This window comes from Cygnus olor, chromosome 3 (genome assembly GCF_009769625.2).
Source record: "Cygnus olor isolate bCygOlo1 chromosome 3, bCygOlo1.pri.v2, whole genome shotgun sequence".
NCBI lineage: Eukaryota > Metazoa > Chordata > Aves > Anseriformes > Anatidae > Cygnus > Cygnus olor.
In genome coordinates this window covers 36,694,874-36,718,719 of record NC_049171.1, presented here as the reverse complement: position 1 = coordinate 36,718,719, position 23,846 = coordinate 36,694,874, and the positions used below count along the sequence as shown (strand labels likewise).

General features: G+C 36.7%; 1 protein-coding gene across 1 annotated transcript in view; it reads right to left on the bottom strand.

Annotated features, from left to right (window-relative positions):
- The window catches only part of DOP1A (DOP1 leucine zipper like protein A), a 63,877-nt gene that overhangs the window by 19,345 nt on the left and 20,686 nt on the right, over positions 1–23,846 (bottom strand). Inside the window, 16 exon segments of the mRNA XM_040554031.1 lie at positions 204–386; positions 1,235–1,346; positions 1,457–2,197; positions 2,199–2,721; positions 2,724–3,458; positions 4,166–4,425; positions 5,608–5,708; positions 10,164–10,316; positions 10,983–11,257; positions 14,277–14,901; positions 17,581–17,814; positions 18,200–18,229; positions 18,699–18,813; positions 20,146–20,265; positions 20,975–21,095; positions 22,645–22,753. Coding sequence (XP_040409965.1) covers positions 204–386; positions 1,235–1,346; positions 1,457–2,197; positions 2,199–2,721; positions 2,724–3,458; positions 4,166–4,425; positions 5,608–5,708; positions 10,164–10,316; positions 10,983–11,257; positions 14,277–14,901; positions 17,581–17,814; positions 18,200–18,229; positions 18,699–18,813; positions 20,146–20,265; positions 20,975–21,095; positions 22,645–22,753 — 4,437 coding nt within the window.

Here is a 23,846-nt window from a genome sequence, read left to right as displayed (position 1 = left end):
GAGACTTGTTGTTAGCTGATACATTTAAGTTTAAAAGCAGATTCAATACCCATTTTCTTGGGTCTTGTTTCTCAGGTGGGTGTGTAGATTAGGACAAATGTATTAAAAGTCAAGTCAATTTACGTTTAAGGGAATGTAATTGGATTTAATTTGACAAAGGTATTCATGTACAATGTAAACAATATTATCCCTGATATTCTGACCTTTGTTGACCCAAGATTAATAGTGGTAATGGATGCAGCAGCAGCAGCAGCAGTTTTCTCTGAAGAGTCTGCAAGGTGAAGGATGCTCCACAGCAAAGTCACAGAAGACATGATCATGTGCAGGATAGACAAGATCCCATTGCGTGCTTCAATCAAGTGCTTCTGATCTACATTCACCAAAAGCTAATGGATTTCAAGGGGAGAGGGGAGGAAGAGCAATAAATATCTGCACAAACAGCATTAGTAAAATAGTATAAATTGAAACAAAGTACTTTAAACCATGACTTTTTCAAAGCAGCTTTTCAGTAATTTTTACAATTTTGTATCATTTGCCTACACCTTTGCAAAGCAATTATTTCAGAATTTAAGGTTTAACTAATACCTTACGCAAAATTATTTACTTGCACAGACAATAAACACTTCTCAGTTACTTTTGAATGAATGGAAGGCAAAGGGGAATAAGAACAAAAAAAGGCAAAACCAAGACAGAGACAGCAGGACAAAAGATTTTGTGTAAAATCTGGGCCAAATTCTCAAAAGAGACTATGCTCATAACATCAGATCTGAAAATATTGATTGACTAAAGACAAATTGTGAATATACAGAAGAAGCAGAAAGAAAATATTTTGACATACTGCATGATGAACATAACCCAGCCAAAAAGTGCCAGATACACGTCAGTCTGCAAAGTTCCACAATGAAGCCAGCTCTAAAAAGTTGCATTTTTGAGGTCCGAAAGTTAAGGGATTCCTACTTAGTTGTTTCAGGGGAAAACAGTAACAACAGAAAAGTCTAAGAATACTCTCTTAAAAGTATAATTAGTAGAAAATTATTGTTCTGTTTAATTGAGATGTATACACTATCAATGAAAAACACATTTACAACCAAGATTACTACATAGCTACTATTTTCCCCACTCAGACCTTCAGTTTTGTGCAAGTACCTAATACAAGCATGTCAATACAATTACAGTCCTTGATTTGACATATACTGCATAGATATGAACTTCTCAGATGCCCAAGTAAATTTACCTGATGATATTGTGTAGATGGATCTAGCAGGCAGTAATGAATTATTGTTGTAATCCCTTCTAACAGAGTAAGAACCATATCTGGGGGAGTGACTGATGCCATCCAGAGAGGCCTAAAATGAAAGATTATTATATATTTTTTTAAATGAGCTCATCCAGTGGCAAAGTAATTCAACACAATCAGATTTGCTTAAAAAGATTATACACCTCTGGATACACGTACCTATTATCAGATAATCCTGTTTCATATTTATATTGCTGAATTAAATTATCCAAGTTCCTGCAGAGCTGAAGAGTCACAGAAACAACCACCCTCTGAAGAACCTTTCCCATGTAAGGCAAAGTGGAAGTGATAAGGCCAATCCACTGAGGATGCATTTTACAGGCACAGTGTTGATGTAAAGCTCTTATCACTGCGCAGAGAAACATGCCTTGGCAGGTTATTGGCTGGGAGTGTAAATACTGAAGAGAAGTCATCGGCTGCTGGGGACCAATGTGCTCCAAGTCTGTTATGACAAAGTCGAAGCCTGTTTCGTTTTCCTCAGGCACAGTCATTACTCTGTGTTCCAGCACAATCAGCCGCTGAAGTACTTTTAAAAGCTGTGACTGTAGAGTACTGCCATTGTCAAATTCATCTTCAGAAAAGTTTATAAGGCTGTCTTCAGAGAAACCTTCTTCTACAGCCACTATGTTTTTTCCAGCCATCTTTTCACTGTGCCATTTCTGTGCGCTAAAGATAGAAGACAGCAGACAATGCAGGATCACTTTCTGAACCTTGCACTTGGATAACATGTCCGAAATAAAACTAGGAAAGCCCTTTGCAGAGCTTTCTATAACTTTTGCCAATTCAGCAAAGAGAAGTGTCAGAATTTCTATACTCATCATTTGCATATTACGGTTTCCTATCAGATCTTGTGAGGTTACTTTAACGTGAGTTGGATAGTGGCTCCGCATGTAATAAAACAAAGGAGATAAGAATTTCTATGTACATAGAACTCCGAAAGTTATGGTTAGAATCAACTGGGATGTGACTATAGAAATCTTTGCCCATAACAGATATCCGATGCCTGGCTAGGAGATTCTGGAGCAGTGAGAGCTGAGGAGTGTATGCATTGTTGACACTGGTAGTGGAGATAGCACTTACAAAAGCTGAGGGATTTGTCTTCAGAATTGCTTTAATTGCAGAAAAAGCATACAATGTCCTTGAAGAGTCATACAGCTGAAGATAAAGCAGTACATGTTGATACAAGGGATGGATATTAAAGTTGGGAGATTTCCGCATTCCTGGGGACCCCACATCACTCTCTATTTCTGAAATTTCTCCTTCTCCACAACTGTACCAGTTTTCTAAATCAAGACCATCACTAAAGAAAACATTTGTTTGTTTAAGCTTTTCTGTTTGCGCTTTTTTCTCTTCATCTTTCTTTTTGGCTATTTTCACCTTAGGTTTTGCACCTGGTTGCTTACCAGCCTCTTTAACAATTGTTTTTTTTCTGACATTTTTTCCGGTAGTTTTCCTTTGAAGTTGAACTGAATGCTACTGTGGCTCCGCTTTCTGGACTTGGACTCTGTGGAAGCAAGAGTTAGATCAGAGAGGGATTGCTGGCTTGCTGCGATACAGGGTGAGGAGTTATTTCTTGAAATTTCGTCTCTTAAGCTCTCAAGTCCAGTCTCAGTTGAGGCTGACAATAACTGGGAACTGTCATTACTAAGCAAACTGCTTTGGCTACTTTGAATATTTTGATCTTCACTTTTAGTCATCTCTTCGAGATTATCCAAAGGACTGAAATTACATGAAGTATCCTCGGAGTGCAGACTATGTTTAACCGGGTCGTTCTCTTCTCCAAGACTGCTTACAACTCTGCATATAAGGTCAGTAATGACTTGTTGCACAATTTCATCAGGCGAGTCTTCTCTCAGAGTCTGAGAGCTATCTTGAGCACTCAGGCTTTCTGTTTCTACCTCATAACTGATGTTGTCTCCAGTAGATGACTGAGAACAGCCAGAATCAGAACTCTGCAGTATTTCAACCTGATTGTCAGGAAGGTCAAAATCAGACACAACCATTGGAATGGTCTCACTGCTGGTACTTAACAAGGAAAGCCTGTCACTCAGAGGGTTGACAGTCAGGCTGAAGTTCTCCATTTCATCCATAACAAGCTGCTTTTCATTGCCTTCTTTAGGTATAATAAGTTGTCCTTGGCTTACAGGCACATGGGAAAATGCTTAAAGAAAAACATGAAAAAGTTATACACATGGTATTTTGTTTTTCAGAAAAGAATTTAGAATTTATATTTAGAATTTAAACTATTATCAAGGCTTCAAATAAAATAAGTATTTTAAATGTTAAATATGTATGTTAAATAACTCCTTTTCACTTTAAGGCAGGAAAAAAAAACAGTAAATAGCAAGTCACACATTCACACAAGCGAAGCAAAATTACTTTAGTAGTAGACCTTAGCAAAACATAATTCCCTCGTGAAGCCTTACACAGTCTTACCTGCTTGTGTTTTCAAAAAAAAAAAAAATAGTATGTTACTAAAAATATAGAATACATGCAAACACCTTCAAACTTAATCAGTATGTTTTCAGACAGCCCCACATCAGTGGTCCTAATTCACAAAAGCATTTCACTTCTTGGTTGAGATTTAGATCATATGCTTAAGTTCTACTGAAGTCTGTAAGACATAATAATATGCCCTGCATTGAAATACTTGTATACTGTCTTAATTTGAGGGCAGTTAAACTTCAAAGATACTTGGGACACCTAGACTTGAATAAAAAACGTGCACAAAAGCGCATATAAGCAGTAGACATTCTAGCCCTTTATTTTGCTAGTTACACTCAAAAAATCTGTATTTTTAATATTGCATATAAATAGCAAATTAATAAACTCATTAATGAACTTCCTAGAGTATTCTCGTGTACACACCATCAGCACAGCTGAACTTCTGCATAAAGTGCTTTTCATTTTCTTCTTCAGGGTGATAGGGAGACTTAGTCCAGTAACATTCAGCCTGTACTCGTTGAACAGAAACTCGCTGAGTTTTTGGATGAAGAAGCAGTAGGAGCAAAGGTTCAAGAACCCTTGCAATATCATGTCTTTGAAGTACTTGATTTAACCAGGCTTGTCCCACTGACCACGTAGAACCATCCAAGCTGTTAAGGCTGTCCAGCATGATGAACAAAGATCTAGAACAGAAAGAAGAACGAACCTCACATATTCTATACGACTCAGTATAATCCCATTTCAATCTGATATATGACAAATTTCTACATGTCAGAATATACTCCAGTGTGCAACCTGAAGTTCTATATTTTAGTTCAGCCTGATGAAGAAATTGCCAGGAAAAGCTAGTAAAGTCAGTTAACACAGCTGCTGTTGTAATAGTAGTACAGAGTGTTAAAGCTACCAGCATAGCAAGATTTGGTTGCCTGGAAGTGTTAATGCAGCACAAAATGATAAACCTTAAAATGCCAATTCACACAGCTGCATAGACAAGAAGATAACTTATTCAAAGATCTTTTCTTCAAGAACTGGGAGGATAAATGTATTTGACAACTCAAATCCTTTCAACCAATAAATTCTTTCCAGACTTCCTTTCCAGACTTGGGGAAAAACAATATGTATATGACTGAATTTTACTGTTTTATATCCTCCAGTGTTCATAAGCTCTTAACTCTAAATACAAAATTTATTACCACTTCTGCAATGAGTGACAGTGTCGAGCCAAAAAAAATAACCTTTTTACTCTGCTTCCTACAGCTAAGTATGTACTAGAAAAATTAAACATGCATTTTCCCACAGCATTTGTGCTAGCTTAGGAAGATGAGACTAGTTCAGAGTCCAGATCATTCAGCTTTTTCTAAGAAGGTGGTCTGATACCAGAATGCAAAATGGAAATCCCCTGCTCTTGTGTAAGTGACATCTTATTTATAAAAAAAAAAAAAAAAAAGATTAAACAAAATAACTTTTTAATCGGGCTAACTTGCAATTGTTCTTAAGTTTTCCTATCTTTATAGTTATTTTCGCTTCGTATAACGAAATACTTCTGCGTTCACTTCTCTCTCTTATTTTTACTGAATCAAAGTAAGAGATAGGATAGTATGTTCAATACACAAATATTTTAACCAGCGTTAGTCAATGCATCACATGACCATTCCTGTCCTGATGTTTGTAGCTATCAAAAAACTCACAGCTTACATAATCCTCATAGCAAAAATTATTTCGTCTACCTTTAATTTCTTTGCCTCCTTCCTGGGTCTCAGTCACAGGGTATTTCTCTAAGTTCTGGACACTATATGCTGCCACTATGACATAGTTAAAATAGTTTTGCCTCAATATCTTTCACTGGATCATGCTTGCCATCAAACCTGTCAAAGGTACGGCCAAAGGAAGAAGACTTGTTAATATGAAGGTCCCGGGTGAGATGCCATAGCACTGCGAACTTTGCATGAGCTTCCATTCTTACTTTCTGTGAACAAAATTATAAGTTGGTTCTGTTAAGATACATCACCCTCTGATAAGAACCGGAAAACAGAGCTATACAGCGGCTTAAAAGCTGTCAAGAAATTATTAAAAATGTTTTTAACTGTATGTTCATATCCTATTTTCAAATAGTAAAAACAGTAATAGACAACAATAGATCTTTGTGAACAATTTTAGCAACATTAAAGACTCTTCCCTCTCCCTCCCTCTAGATCTTGGCTGCCTTAGTTTCCAAGTATTTAAAACCTTTCTAAGCCATACTTCAAGTTGTAACTTGAACAATACTCATCTTACTCTCACAAGTTGCATGGCTCTGTTTTTATGGAGTTTATCTATACCAAGGCACTAGAAGAAATCACGAGGAGAGAGCAGGAAGAAACATGCAGGGCTTTTTGAACAGTCAAGGATACAAACGCAGAGAAAAGTGGCAGACAGAGAAAAAAAATATTTATAGATAGTTAACCAGCTGGTAGTGTCTGGAATCATAGGATTAAATACAGTAACCAAGGAAACAAGGGAATGAAAATAGGTTGACTAGAAAGAGACATAAGAATTCTCTAGCTAGGTATGATGTAGACTGTTGTTGTGGTTTAGCCCGGCTGGCAGTCAAACACCACACAGCCGTTCGCTCACCCTCCCCCCTCCCTCTCTGGGATGGGGGAGAGAAACGGGAAAGTGAAGCCTGTGAGTTGAGATAAAGACAGTTTATTAAGACAGGGAAAAGAATAACAACAATAATAATAATAATAATAGTATTAATAGTAATAATGTGTACGAAATAAGTGATGCACAATGCAATTGCTCACCACCCGTTGACCGATGCCCAGCCTATCCCCGAGCAGCCGGCCACCCCTCCACCCCGGCTAGCCAACCCTATATATTGTTCAGCATGACGTCAGATGGTATGGAATACCCCTTTGGCCAGTTTGGGTCAGCTGTCCTGGGTCTGTCCCCTCCCAGCTTCTGCTGCATCCCTAGCCTGCTCGCTAGCAGGACAGAGAGAGGCTGAAAAGTCCTTGGCTTGGTGTAAGCACTGCTCTACAACAATTAAAACATCAGCATGTTATCAGCGCTCTTCTCATCCTAATCCAAAACATAGCACCCTGCCAGCTACTAGGAGGCAAATTAACTCTGTCCTAACTGAAACCAGGACAACTGTTTATCAATAAAACGCCAATTTTTGCTTTGGAACTTGTAGTTTTTTTTGAGACAAAAAGGACATGGTTACTGCAACAGATGACTTCTTATGACTGCTAATAACATGGAGAATATTTAATGGTTATATTTAATATTAATATTTATATTAATATATTAATATATCTAATATTATTTATATATAATTTATATATTTTATATATATATTTATATATAATTTAATAATATAATTAATATTATTATATAATATAATATTATATATATTTAATATTAATATTTAATATTTAACAATTTTTACGCCTTCATCTCTTTACTGTGGCTGATCAAGGGAGAGTTATTGAGCAAAACTGTAAACAACAGTAAATGCTGCACTATAATACATGGGTACATCTGTTAAAGACAGCTTTATCCAAGAGACGAGGAAGCTACTAAGTACTAGGAGGACTGAACAAAGCACAAAAATCAGAATGGTTACACTGAGTAAAGTATCAAGCAAAATTACTTTAAAATACAGTCAGGGTTTAAACTAAGCTACTGAATGATAAAGAGAGACAAGATGATGATGAAGATTTTCACTTGTTTGTTTTTAAAATGTGCTTATAAAGAACAGGTAAGCATATTTAGTTCTTATCAAAATGAGACCAAACCAAACAATGAATGCTACTGTGTTAATCTGGCAGAATTCCAGACTTAAACTACAACATGCAGCCTAAGAGGCTTTGCAACAGCTAACACAACTGATATCTGCCACAGTAACACAAATTTTAAGTAAAAGCTAAAAGAAAAATCTGAAAGTTACAGCATGGATACAAGATACATCAAATCAGAGGTATAGTTAAAGAATGAAAGAAAAAAAAAAGGAATTTTGGAAAGAAAAGAAAGCATGACCTGTATTTAGAAAAAAAAAACATACTTCTCAGAAAAAAAAAAAAAAACTGCTGCAAAATCTATACAGTTGTCCAAAAACCAACTCCCTCATGTCTGCTGAATAAAGAATGAAAATTCCAGTTCTTAAACACATGCAGACAACTCCGTGTAAGTCCTTGCAATCTGTTCTGGTAAGATGCAAGAAGTTACTGTCTTCACAGTAAGTTTGACATAAATGAGTGAATGCCACATCAGCAGTCACAGCAGCTCACAGAACAGCACAATATAAATCATTAGCAGCTTTATCAATATGCCAACCTGTGAACTGCAGTGATTGACAAACTGGCTCATAATTGCTTTTGTTGATCTGGTTACTCTCTGGTAGAAAGGCAAAAAGGCAACCACTTCTAAATGACACAGCCATGAATTGTCAGAGCATGTAAGCAAGTAATTCCCTACCATTCATTCTGTTGGGGCTGTGAACACAGTTCATACGCTTAAAATTTAAAGCGGTACAAAGACCTCAACTCAAATGTCAAACTGAGAGCCGCTATCTAAAACTAGTTTCTAGGAAGAAAAGTACCCACCATGACAAACAGAAAACCTATTAACCACAGTAAAAGCTAACCATGTGCTTTACATAGTGGGCAGCAGAACATAACCTTTGATAAGTGACAAGATCTCCTAGATAAAGTCTACATGTTGCTTAACACTGAAAAGCCCCGTTTGTCTAGCATGGGACCACAGACATAGACATATCATAGACATTAAAGAAACAGTCAGCAATATGAGTACCTTCCAGCTTCAAAACCTTTTGAAAATAGTACTTGATTTGCACTAGCTAAACTGACAGCAAAACAGAAGTTGTCAATACAATAGCCAAGCCAGTTTCTAAAAAACAGCCAGCAGTGAGCCAATAGACCTCTGAACAGCAAGAAGGAACGGGAGGAATCAACCAAGTTGGGTCATGAGCAAACATAATAACCTGTGGCATCAGAATAAGAGACAGGACAAGTTACAAAGTAATAAGCAGAAACCAAACACTTATCATAGAGGCAGAGAAGCAGCTCTCTGATCACTCAAGAGGTTCTACTCAAACTGTAAGGTCATGGCTGTTGACAGGAGACAGAGATGGAAAGTGAAAACCTTCAAGGAAAGAGCAGCCTTAGCAGCACACTGAAAACTCGCAACCCAGCTGCCACATCAGTTAGATTAGGCAAGCACTGTATTTTCCACAGACATCAATGCAAAGAAAACTAGCAATTACTGCTGCAGCAGTTTATTGGTAGCCCTCTGGAACTGAAAAACAGGTGAACACTCAGAATTCCAATCTTTTAATGACAAATTACTACAGAAGAGAGAGGCCACATGAGATCAAAGAATAAAAAAGTACAGAAGAGTCTTCATTGAAAATTATCTATTTATTGCAATTCTTCTACTTCCCAACAGAGGAAAAGAATCTCACGGGAACACTTTAGCTGGAAATAATTAAACAAGAGAAGTGTCAGAAGATGGAGCTCAGAAATACATAGCACAGCTCTTGGAATCTGCACTTACAAGCTACTCTTTTGTCTGTTATTTACATTTATTCTTAGAAAAAGAACCAGAATCAGGTAACATATGAATAGTCAGAAAAACAAAATAAAAAGGCAGAAGCAGCAAAGTAACAATGTCAAATGCAGCAGACTCATAAGGATGTTTCTCACAAAAAGGGAAAGGAACTGAAAGCAAATGTCACACTGTACAAGAAAGGCAGTCACAAGAAGAAAGGCAGTTAAGGAGGGCACCTCTCACCAAAGAGAAAGAACCACACATCACTGTCTTGAGAGAAAAAAAGTCCAACCTCACTATCAAGAAAAGTGGCAGAAGCATAGCAACAATAAAAACTTCTCCAAGTTTTATGGAGGAAGGGAAGCAGAAAGGCACAGAGGGCATTTGAACAAGATGCAAGAGTCAGATGAAATAGAGAGCACACCAGAGGGCTGAATTACAGTTGGTAAGGGCACAGTGCTTAGATTTAAAGAAGCTGTACAGGGAGAGAAGAGTGGTCAGGAGAACTGGCATGGAATACAGAAAATCTAGATTCAGTTACTACCACTGCAAACAATTTTTATAGGTTTGTGAAACACCAGGATATCATGAAAACAGGGATCAAATACAGAGATAAGGTTAAGATTTCTTGTGAGAGGGAATACAGGAAAGAGTGGCAGCGTCAGGGTGGATGAATCTGCTGTTCTGCATACAAGATAAAAATAGTTTTCACATTTGAAACGATCTTACCAATATAATGCCATATTTTTTTTAAATACTGAAGTTATTTACAACACCCACTGAGGCACCAAGTCCTTTTTCCAAATATATTTCTCTATGAATAACCGTATACTTAAGTCATCTTTCAACAATCACTTGAACAACTTACTTTGTCTCTATGAGTCAGCTGCTGACTAATAACATCTTCACAAATGCTAGAAGATGGAACGAGGTTGTGCAGCTGGTAGAAGAGCTCCACACTCTTCTGGTGATGCTGGGGAGTTCCATCACCCAACTGGTCCCAAAGAGTTAAAGCTATATGCTTTGGACACGGAAACAGAAGTTGCAAGAGAGACAAGTGAATGAGTATCATGCCTTGCTTTGTTCTAAATCACGCTGAGCTCTTTGCAATGATGGGAGACATTACACTTGATGACAGCATATGACAGTCATATAGGCATTCTATAAAACTGTTCTTTTTTGTTTGTATGAACTTACGCATCTGTTTGAAACACTCCAATGACTAACTACACAAAAAAATTCCTGCTAAGAGATGGAACTCACAGGCATCTCCAGAAATAAACTTCCATTGGGATATAACTAACTACGTAATATATTTAATATATATTATCTTTTGTAAATTATTTCTTACATAGTTTCAAGTGCAGAATGTGGCCTATCAGAATCCTACGTTACGTATATCTTCACTTCATGTCCCTGCTAGTTAATGATGCTATACAATGTTTTCATTTGTATTTTCAAAATACAGTTTCAAACAAGTGTTTTCACCCAAGCAGTCAGCAAAACAATCACGGTGGGAAAATTCACTGTGTATTTCCATTTAAAGTCCAACATGGATTACAACTATTACCAAAACACTCAGCAAGGAAGTCTTGTCTACCAGACCAAGAACAGTAAAGTGGCTAAGACTGTCAGTCACCAGCCAGGAAAAGTCTACAGAGAACATCAGTGAGATGTTGCACTGTACCTTGAAGAAATCTGTCTTTTCAGCCATGTATCTCAGATTGCCTTGAGTAAGAGGAGGTCTGATAACCACGGCCACTCTTCCCTGGTTAGGACTAAGAGGCTGAGTGGTTTCCACACTGTTGAGATTTTCTCCAGTGACAAGAGCAACAGATTGAGTCAATCCAACCAAGTCCATCACAAGGGAAATAGTAACACTTTGAACACTGAAATCACTTGCTTGCTTGCAAGCATTCATTAAAGTCTGAAGCCACAGAGGAGGCTGTACTTGTTCACAGTCTGAAATAGAAATCAGAGATGGTATTTGCATTTAACAAAAATTTAAATGCTATGAATTTTTCGTCTTACATTTCAGAGCCATATGTACATTTGTCCTTTATCTTTCATATTTCAACCTGCTCAGTGTACATGTTTAGGAAAGTACACACAGGACAGAAATACCTCTTGATGCATCTTTGACTTAAAAATTAGCTAATCAAGAATGCAATATTGTATCACTTCAATCAAACCTTTAGTAACTACAAATAAATAGGAAAAATTGAACAAGGAAGAGAAAAATACATTGTATGGAATTGCATCCACACAATTTCGTGCTTTAGACAAGACTGGACTTTTAGTAGACTGCATAACCCTTCATTCACTTTCCTCCTTCAGGAAATTCGTAACCAGCAATCATAAAATAATAATATAAATATTATATGTTTTACATAAATATGTGTGTTAAATATATATTTACATACAAAATACTATATGTAGTTAACATACATTATATATAATACAATTTATTATTATTATATAAAAACTGAGTCTAAAATGGCAAAAAACAGAGAACCTGATGGAAAAGCGTAAAACTTGAGTAATAGCATCTGCAAAAATTGATGCTTTGGGTGATAGAAAATTGATCCTACTAGATCATACTCTGCTTTCACTGTAGGCTGTTGTTTTCCCTGTTATAACTGTCCCCTCACTTAATACCATACAATAGCCTGATAATCTAAGTGTCTTTCTCTGAAGTCAGATTCTTTACTCACTGTTTACAGTCAACTCTACAAGTGAGTAATGCACCCTTTTATCTTAGAAGTACCAAACTAATTTTTCTTAAAACAGAAGGACTCTACTGATTGCATTCCTATAAAGATGTGTGCATATGCCTATTATATTAGGCATAAATACAACATCTATTTAGAATTAAGAGAAGGAGGATATGATTTCTAATTTACATACACAATAATTTTGAAATACAATTTAGAGCCTAAATATACCTAAAAATTCCATATAATATTCTACTGTTTACAGATACAAACATTATTGTGAGACTGACTCTGTTCCCTTTTTAAACTTCTTCAATTAAAAATAGCATACATTTGAGAAAATAAGCATATAGCAAAATTTAAGCACTGTTATAATCTATCAATTCCAGATTAATTTGGCTCCTTCACATCGGACTGATGACTCTCTCTATTGATTAAAGGCAATTGAGTCATCATTACCAATACAACCCCTCAAAAGCATGTTCCAAACTTAGGAACCCTTTGATAAAACAGATTCCTCTGCAGCAGAAAAACATACCAATAAATGAAGAAAAGGCTGGTGTGCAAATTATGGTGACTACCTTCTCCCATTCTCCATCCCAACTGCAGCAGCTACAGGAAGCAGGACTCCCTGGGCAGCTCTGCAGTCCCATTCCCACTGCTGTTCTTGTCTGCCCTGCCACTGGGTACAACGCATGTTCACTTCTGAAATAAAACCCTTCCAGCTGACTCCAACCACCTACAGTTCATGCTTATTCCTCAAACTGTTTAATAAACTGCAAATGGGAAAATTCAGATGCCAAATAAGCAAAGCAAATATAAGACATTTAGCAAAGTGAATGCGATTCCTAGAATCGCTACCTTCACGAGAACACATTATTACTCAAGCTCTACCAGCTTTTTGCTTTGGAGATCAGAAGGCAGTGATGATCCAAAGTGTTAAATCCACAGAAAAGTAATAAGCAGACAGCTGATATTTTCAAACTTTCTCAGTTATCTGATATAACACTCATTTGAGGCTGCTAGTGTTTGAAAAAATCATAAATTAAGTATTTCAGGGTCACGTTATAGATGATAACCTGTCTTAGATCTTTAACAAAAGGTAGAACCCCTTGAGCATTGCAATACCTCTAGTTAATAAACAACTGTAACCAAATTGCCTTCAGCTGACAGATACTTGATATTTTTGGATCTCACAAAGTTATAGATACAATCTGCTCCTGGCTAAGGCATAGATAATTCATCTTGAAGACTACAGGAACAGAAGAAATCACATTAAATCAAAATCTGTTTCAAAAAAACAAAACAGAGAAACACCAAACCACAAAATCTATCATCCTCCAAGAGGTGCTAACAGCTTTTAAAAGTTATCGATAAGAACAAAAAGCTGCCAATATGAAGATTCCAAGAAAAAACGTGACCAAAGCCAAAATTCTTGTAATTCTAATTTTGTGCACACTTCAAACTTATTCACCGCAACATCATTTTAATACAACTGTCAAGTGACAGACCAGAAGAAGAACCAGAATTAGAACCGTAAATGGAAGAATTTACAAACTGCCAAAAGGATCATCCATCAAAAAGTCACACTTCTACAGTAATCCCAAACTGTCAACAGTTTAATCGTGTTCCTGTATCTGCAGGGAGACACCCACCTGTGAACACATTAACAAAACCCACCACTTCCATTTTCCTTTTTATTGCACATAATGCAATTGTGGTTAGAAGAACTGTTCATGAAACTGTCCCTTAAGGAAACAACTACTTAACCTTTAACAGAAGCGAAGTAAAATTAATTAATTTCTTTTCCGGTATGACTTTTAGTGGTCAGAATCTTATATTTCCATATACTCCACAAAGTAATCAAAATGCACATCAGTCCAAAACTACTAAAATGAAGCTAAAAACATGTTTTGTACTAGCAACAGCTGACATCAAGTATGACAAAGCTATATTATTAACAAAACATTCCATATAGTAAAGAGGAACATCTAAAGGTCTAAATTCTACTCTCAGGCTTCAGTCTCTATAATTAACTAATATTGGTGTGACAGATATAAATGTTGAACCTCATGTCAGCATTGTTCTTGAGGAAACCTCTGAAGAAATAGTGTAGTTTTCAAAAAGCAAACTAATTGATGAAGAGTAAAAAATATATTTCTAAGAGGAATGGCAAGCTGCAACACAAACACATCATTAATACCATTACTTTAAAAGTGTTTTGAAAACAAGTACTTTAAAAGTGAAGAACAAAGGGTTCAGCTTACCAACTTCAGGCTTCCCAGGATGTAATTCTGAAGTACGGTTTCCCTCAGCAATGTAAACAGGAAAGCTTGAACATTCAAGATAGAGCTGACAAGCAGCAATAAAGGCAGGAAGGTATTCTTTTGGTGTTTTTTTCTTGTTTATTTTCTTTGCCTTAGCATCGCCATGCAATTCTCTATCCCATTTTGCGGTCTGTCCTTGATCTCTACTGGGGTCTACTGGAAGCTCTGTCCCTAAGGGCTGAGAAAAGGAATTATTCTGAATGATATACAAGTTGATAAATCTGGTTAAAAACTGTTGGACGTACTCCAAACAGCACTGCATTGCAGTCTTTTGTATCGTTTTCCCACTTCGAGTTGCTGTCCCCTGCGTTACTACGGAAGGAGGCTGTACAATGGTTTCCTCAGATCCCACAGTTGATGCCGTCTCAGTCTCTGAGGATGTGCTACCTATAATCGGAATGCCAGGTGCACCGTGACCTTCGTTCAGTGCCCTGTCAATGTCATCGGTTGTATCTGCCTGGTATTGCACAAACTCGGTGAATCCACTTTCTGACGATCGGCTGCTTGGAGGATTTTCACCATCTTCAAACACATCATTAGGATTGTCAAGTGAAGCTGATGGCACCTAATTGAGATAAAAGTTTAATGACCATTTAAAATGGGTTATTTACTAGTAAGAAATCATTTATCTACTTCTCCATTTGAAAGCAACAATTTTATCCCATGGTTTTAAATCTATTCATATAAACACATTTTATGCAAAAATAATATTTGCATTTTTCTTTTACAAGCTCTTTCAGTAAGCTTGACAGACCAAACAATAAAAACAATTAAAAAACACTGTTTAACAAGCAGAATACTTTAGTTAAAAATAGACATGATCATGATAGGAATGAAATGTTAACAGCAATAATATTTAAAGAATTCTGAAATGCATATGAAAAGGTATTTAATACAGCATCATAAACCAAGATATTCATACACCAATGGAACGCCCTCACTTCCACCATGAAGCAGAACACTAAACGATGTTACTTATAGTCATTTTAGCCAGCAAGATTGTTTTAACACTAGATTTTAGCATGCGCTTCTACAAAGGGAAAAGATAATTATCTGTTAATCAGAAAACTGCTGCAATCGTAACAGAGTAAAAAATGTCTGCAGGCAAACGAGGTAAAAGGAGATGTCAGGAAAGAAGAACAGGAAAACTTATGTGTAGAAAAGTATACACTTCCCTGTTGACACTTTTGAAAATCGCACTGCACAAGTAAATAATTACATTAGATATTACATCATTAAAATCTAAAAAGTGCCTATACCTATGCTGAACATGCGCATAACTGATGAATGATTCCTACTAAAAAAGGAATTCACAGCGGCTTTCTGTGCTGCTCTAACCTCCCATAGTCTCCCGGTAACCATTGACACAGCCTCTGCTTGCTGGTATGAGGTGAATGCAGCTCAAACAGCAGTGCATGGATCAGGGGGAGTATATGCATGTGAAGTACATGCCTACAGACTTCTCACCAAGCTGTTTTAACAGTGACAGCAGATGTTGCCCGAGATCCAGCCAGCCCAGAAGTTCCGTCTGCTGTCTAATGTCTTAATCTCAAATGCGTGCTGTTATTCAAGCATAATCTAAAGATCTGAGAATTTTTTTTTGTAAATAAATAAAAACAAACATTGTTCTGTATATAGCACATTACATCTTGCTTTACCAGAGGCAGAGTAAGAATCAAAACTAAAATTTATTTGGGATAGTTTTCACTGTTTCCTGTGTTAATACATAGTAAAAAGTATGCGAAGAAATAATAGGTGACACTATCTTTTGAATTACACTGCACAAGAGACTAGAAACAAAGGAATTAATTTTGTTCTCTTTTAGTAAAAGCTATGGTCACACATCAGTCAGTTGTAATTGAAATAAAAAGGCCTGTGAAGGTCCAAGGGGCAAAAACACTCAATTAAAACAGGTTTTATAAAAAAAGAAAGCCACCACAGGCTGGGTGTCAGCTGGGTAGAAAGGATAAGGATAGGATCCTGCATAAAGGATGTGCAAGTCCTAATGGATGAGCTGAACGTGAGCCAGCAGAGGACCCTTCTGGAGAATAATACAAACCACGTACTGGACTGTATTAGCAGACATATAGCCAGTATGTCAAGGGAAGAGATTACTCCCCTCTGTTCATCAGTTTTAAGGCTGCATCGAGAATATTGTGCCCAAGTTTGTGATAATTAGTACAAAATAGACACTGATGTACTAGAGTAAGTGGCTCAGTGGAGGGCCGTCAGAAGAGCACTTGACATACAAGGAAAGCTGAGAGAGAGTTGGATTTGCTCAGTCTTAAGACAAAAAAATGCTAAGGGTTGTGTCTTTATTGCTAAGACTTCCTGTTAGTTAGCTGAAAAGATGGAGGTGTGCTGAGAAATCCACAGTGAAAGAACAAGAGGCAACAAACACATGCTGCAACAATGGGAATTCTAACCAAATATTTGGAAATTCCTCACCCTATTAATGTAGCCAAACAGTGCAAATGAACAGGCTGTACAGAGAAGTTGTGGGAACTTGGTCCTTGTAGATACTCAAAACTGAGCTGGGTATGATCCCGAGCAACCTGACCTAGCTTTAAAGTAGAATCTAACTTTGAAATTGTCCCTGCAATTCCAAAGCAGTGACCTCCAACTGTCACTTCCAACCTAAACCACTCTATGATGTTCCTCTAGTTTCTTCAGCTGGATCCATCAGAGATCAAGGATTTCAGGGCATGTCACTTAAAATAATTTCCAAAGCCATGGTTGCCTGGAACACGTTAGACAAATTGTTAAAAGAAATAGCTGCTGGCTGGTTTGTAACTTCTATTTTTTTAATGAATAATTCCAAGAACTTGACAGTGAAACAATTGATAGATATTCATCTGATGCATATAAATTGGGTGATCGAAGAATTAACATATTCCTCACACATAACCAAGGTGAAGAATTCTTCTGAGTTCAGTTATTCTACGAGATCAGACTTCTGAAGTACATTAAAATATCAAACAGGAGTTTTAGTTTTCTAATTTTCTGATTCTGAAGTGATTTACATATGTATACTATTAAATATAGATAGAAACTCTTAAGAATCAAGACCTTTTGCTGTATGTTAGGCAAAATACAATGAAGACCTATAAGCAATCCAACACTGACTTAGAAAGCCCACTTTTCATTAAAGGAAAGTCACACACACACACAAAAGTATCATTTTTCAATGACATTTTCCAAGACATCATCATTTTCCAAGACACTGCACAATACAATCAGTTACCTTTTTATTTTCCCATTCTTTAATGGAGCTACTGTGTCCGCTAGGAAGCTGCAGCGTACCATCTGCACCTGCAGACAGCAGTGGAGGTTGGACCTTACTAAGGATCTTTGAGCAGAGTCTCAGAGAATCAGTAAGCTCAGACAAGTGCAAAGTCTGAAGGTGGCTTGTCAATGCAGAAATCATTCTGAGCAACAGCTGAGGCAAGTGTTCTGTCTGTATTTCAATGTAAGTCTCCTAGAAAAGAAATAAAACAGCTCATGAGTTGTAACTGTTAGGGTGGGATTTGTGTTATTTGCTATAACAGTGGTACCTATCATTTGCTTAACTGTGTTCTACACATACGGAAAATGGAATATGAATGTCTTAATGTGAGACTAAGAACTATATCCTTCCCAAAATTTACAAAATTAACTTTACAGTTGGGTAACTAACAAATATAAATATTGAACTTTTCAGAAATTTACATCTTGTTCACTATGTACACATTACAAAATACAGTAATAAGGCTAAAAATAATACTATTATTTTAATATCCTTAACATACAAATTAAAGAATGAAAAATGAGAAAACAAATCATTAGTAAGTATAAGTAAATGGAAAACGGGCTGATTGCCATACCTGACACAGCACTCTCATACTTCTAGTAGGCTTTGAAATGAGAAAGCAAAGAATTGAGGAAAGACAGGTAGAAAAAAACAGTTCCAACAGTCTTTGCTACATTAAGCAATGCCAACAGAAAGATACATCTTATCACAACATTTAAAAGAGCTTTAAAAGAAAGTTGCACATCTAAACTAGCACATAAAACTACAAAAGACTGCTTGTAATTAATACAGTGTAGTTTTAGAGAAAAGAAATCAAGGACAAACAAAAAGGTTTCAGGTGTAAGCATCATTAGAAGTCTGCTAATATCCAACTATCCCATCAAAAAATCATACACTGAAATCAAAATTTGTTTTAAAGTTACCCAGCAATTTATGACAGTAACCTTTTTGGTAAGAAAATTTAATAAGGTAGGTATAATATTTCTGTAGCCTATAAACCAGGTCTATAAACCATAAAAAACCAGGACTACAAACCATATGCCAGGATTAGTAACAAATAAATCAGTTCTTACCAAAGACACTATATCCAACAAAAAATCTACTAACAAGCAGAAATTTGTCAGGGGTAACTCAGATTGCTCATTACCACCTCCAGGCCCAGTTTGAAGTCTGGCATGTAATGTTCTCCTGCAAAATTCAAACAGGGTTTCATGACATCTCTTCCCCATGACATTGACCACATTCCTGTAAGTTAATAAGAAGCTGTACACCCGAAGGAGAATTCTTATAAACAAATAAGGAGTCTCTCCTGTTTCTGTTAAGTACCGCACTTGCCCCACTGTGGCTTCTTCTGAAAGCATGCAACCAGCCTTTCACTGTAAAACAGACATCGTTCATAAAATAACGAAATTCAGGCTAAAGAAAATTGCATTTGTGACTCCAGCAGTATTTTCTGGTATGAGCCCAGGCACCAATGATAGAACTAAAGGAACAGGGCTACCTGGACTACCTGAAGCAGTCATTTTGAAGAGATCTATACCCAAGGCATTAAATATTTAAGATAACCAAAAATGAAATAAAAGGCCCATGAAGCTTTAAAGCTGCGCAAGATAAAAACAAGATAGGCTCTTCTAAATGTCCGCTTCAGCTTCAACTGCCAGCACTCTTTTATTATCAACAAGAATTCAAAATTTGATGAGCGCTATTGCTGAATAAACACAAACACACTGAAAACACATTGCAATCTGAAGATATTATAAACAGAGGGTATGAACAAAGGAATTTGTTTCTCCAACTCATTCATGGGAGTGGTGGTAAGGGCAGTGTCACATTCTCAGTAATAGTTAATTATGCTAATCTTTTCTCTTGGTTTTGGAAGAGCACATGAACATATATCCCCAGGACTGAAAAAGTGATTTTTTTTTTTGAAATAGGAGCATCACAGAAAACAAGTCTAAAACATTAACAGCAAGTAATTATCAAAAGATTAAATAACAACAACAACACAAACAGCATTATCTCTGTGACATACATTTAAAACAAGTACTCAACCCACACCTCTATCAGGTGACCATCTCTCATTAAAACAGCCAACTTTCTTCCTAAAACTAGTATCCTGCTTTATAAATAGTTCAGTGAAAACGGTCCTTCTGTGTAAATTGTAACACATTCTTGCTAACATTCTCTGCTGCTACTCAGAAATTTGCACGTAACAGAAATTACACCTGGGCACGCTGCTGGCTCATGTTCAGCCGGCCGCTGACCAGCACCCCCAGGTCCTTTTCTGCTGTTTTGCAGCAGTTTTGCAGCCACTCTTCCCCAGGCCTGGACCCCGCATGGGGTTGTTACAACCTAAGTGCAGGACCCAGCACTTGGCCTTGTTGAATGTCGTACAATTGGACTCGGTGCATCTACCCAGGCTATCCAGATCCCTCTGCAGAGCCCTGGGTAACTTCTTTAAAGGCAAAGAAAAAAAAAAAAACACACACACACAGAAGAATACAGAGCATTATAACCTACCTACAACATTCTTCAAACCAACGAGCAATATAATCCCACATGTAATAAGGCTCAAAGGAATTAAATAGAAGATTGGCAGTTTTAATCAATTCTGCTGTTTTCTTGTTTTCTCTCAGTTTGCTAAAAGAAAAAACACACATTTAAAATTTTTAGACTTCACTTCTAAGTTACGTAACTACACCAAGTTTACCTGCTGCCAGTCACCACTGACAAAACACCTTCCCTCCATCCCTATGGTTGTTGCTCTAGGACTAAGTGTAGGGCAGGCTCTGCATACCAGTGTCTCTGTATGGCTCCCAGGTTTCCTGTCTGTTTTCTCAGGATCATTCCTATAGTTGCTTAGTTGTTCCCTCCCTGCTTTGAACTTTTCTCCTCTGTATTTTAAGGTATTCAGCACGAATCTTAAAATACTTTTAACACTTCTCTCTATCTTCAACTTTTTTCTACAAGAAAGCTCATCAGCCCACACATTTTTATTTTTTTTTTCCCGGGGGGTGGTGACGGGCAGGGAAGTGGGAAAAACACAGATGTAAAGAATGCCACAACTAATCTATACCAACAAAATACTGAACTTAGCTGTATCAAACATGCAATTTTGTCATGGATAAAAAATGTCGATTGCATTCTAAATGTTAAAAAAAACACCTAGAGCCCTGCAGACCTTTGCAGTGAACGCAGAAGTTGCAATTAATATCAATGGAACCTGTATCAGGAAGAAAACAAGGTCACAGCCTCGCAGGCTTCACAGTCATGACCTAGATACAGCATGCTTTCAGCAACAGAAAGATGCATTTCTTTTCAAATGGAAAATACATTATACACAGTCTACCTGCTTAGCTGTGTGTGATCTTTGTTGAAAGAAGGCTCTGCCTGAAGCTCCAGTTCTGCTTTGCACTGTGTATATAATGTTCGAAACACTTCAATCAATACATCCTCCAGGATGGCAGGGCCTAAAGAGAAATATCAGCAACAACAGCCTTGTAAGTTATAATAGCACAACAGTCCACACCTGAAATTAAATAAATCATTAGCTAGCTTTGGTCACTGAAGCCGTAAGTCATTTTGTTCAATTTCATAAGCTACCTCAATTTCAGATTTTTTTTTTTCATTCCAGAAACATACAGGCAATTACAGTAACTAGGAGTATACTAAAGCACAAGCACACTGTCCATATGTGTACAATGGTGGCTTGATACAAGCACATCTAGTTGAAAAGCAAGGCAAGCACGTTAGCATGGACCATGCTCAAGCCAAAACACTGTCTTTGAGGTATTATTACATGTAACTACATGAATTCTCAATCAAAGGTAGCTTTTAAACAACCATTTTAGGATACCTACCCAGAAGCTAGTTTATACTGTTATCATACAGAAAATATCCTGAAATATTTAAATGCAAATAATACAAGATAAAATATTTTGAGCATCTTCCTTTTAAATTGAGGTAGGTTTTCTTTAATTCCAGATGCAAGCTACACGATATTTTTTGAAATAGTGCCTCCTTCAGATTTGAGCTAAATCCTGAGTTTTAAGACGAAAAAATAAACAACCAAAACCAACTTGGAATTAGTTCCCAAACTGATCCTGCTGGAAATATCCTTTGTTTTCTGGTGCTGTCTCCTAGCCTCATGAATTACTTTCAGTGACAGTATGGTCACCGAGTCAAGTTGAAATCCTACTGGCTTCTTCTGTCAGTTTGCTCAAAGTATCCTCATAGCTTTGCTTACTTCAAGAAAAATTCATGTGCACACATTGCCTCTGAAAACATTACTGACCCCCCAAAAACCACAAATTACCAGGAAGACCACTTCAAGTTGTACTCTTACAATTGCTGTATTTTTATGCTTTTACTATTCTGCCCCCAAACCTCTGGACAGACATACAAACTTTCAATAATCATCAGTCACCTCCCAAACTGTTACTACAGAAAAAAAGTCTCACTTGTTGTCAATACTTTGCCTAATCCACTTTTGTCTCAGTCCCATGCCCTTACGAACTGCTGAAAAATTGCATCTTAACACTCCAAAGAGCAGAAAGGAAAAATGAAAAAACAACAAAAAAATTACTTGCTTCCTTATCGATAATGCTACAATAAAATAATTGTTTTGTTGCTAATACATCTGAATTCTATGTGCATATTAGCAGAATGAGATTATTCCCAAAAGCAATACCCGAGACTCAAAACTGTAAATTCACTGTTCAATTAAAGAAATGAGAAAGATCCTATTAGCATTTCTTTCAACATGCAGTCATTTCTGCCTATGACTTTAATTTCCCATTTCATGTGGTGAAAGTAGAAGAAATGGCAGTTGGATGAAGGTAAATCTAACAACTACATAAAATTATTAGCTTGGAAAAATCCAGAAATCCAGTAACCTGACAGTACTAGCACTGCCATTAAGAAGAAAGCTTTTTTCAATTTGACCAATAAAAGAAAAAAATCAGTTAAGCAAACCATGTGAGACAAAATAAAGAATAAAAGTAGTAATATGACAATTACCTAGTTCAGGCTTATCCAGCAAACTGATAAGAATTCGAAAAGGCTTTAAGTCTTGCATTAATGTGCTTTCTTCTCCATGTCCATTAACTTGTAATATTCCAACCATGGCCTACAAAGAGCAAGAGCATAACAGGAAAAAGAAAAAGAACACCAGAAAACAGCTGTTGAAAGAAAGATACAATAAAGGCTGCATATAAAGGGAAAATTCTCAGTAGTGGAAACCATTATCTCAGTGCAGCTCATTCTCTCCAAACTTCACTGTTCTCTCAGCTTTGCCTGTAAGATCAAATCCTGATCCACAGAAATATTAATAGGTACATACTAAAATACAAAAGGAAATAGAGAATGCCCAGTAACATGCTGTAAATAGATACCAATCTTGAGAATAAAAAAGAAGACAAAAAGTAATGAAGAAATTGTTTGAGAAGGTAAGGCATGTAGAATTTAAGGACTGAATAAATAATAATCTGTCCATCTAGCATATACTATGCCCACCTACGTGGCAGACCACTTTTATATCTGCTACAGCTCAGGTGGTATCAGCCAGTATCCTGAAAGGAAAGTCTTCGGTACTTTAACATGTCTTTAGAAGGTCAGAACTATCAATAATTTGTCTCAATGAGTACAATTCATTGAGAGATTACTAGAGAAGAAGGCAGAACAGAACAATATATATATATATATATATATTTAAGTCTTCTAGACCAAACCATTGCTTTTAATGCCCTTAAAGTATTTTAAGACCAAAAAAAAAAAAAGAATAGATCATCCCCATTGTCAAAAATAGCCACTCTCCATTCTAGTGTAACAGTAGTTGTATGCTTAAAAATAAATAAATAAAAAATAAATGGACTGTTTCAACTTTACACTGCCATAAGTCTTTGCAGACAGAAAAACTTTAATGACCTTAAGACACACAGATGGGCAGATTTAAAAGGACAACCAGAACAAGTGCCTAAAGAATGGTAAAAGATGACTACATTTTGTATAGATGGTATGGGTGAAACTGCATCTCATCCAAACCTCTCCTCAAGGTTTAGATATTCATCATCTGCCCTGGGAAGCAGAAGAGGCAAGAATAGGGTAAAGAGGGCCAGCAAGTTCCTTGCTTTATGAGAATTCAGTTCTCTTCCTCATCACTAAATCAGCAGTTCTCATTAACTTCAGATAAAACTGAGAAGTGCTAGCTCTCTGCTGGATAT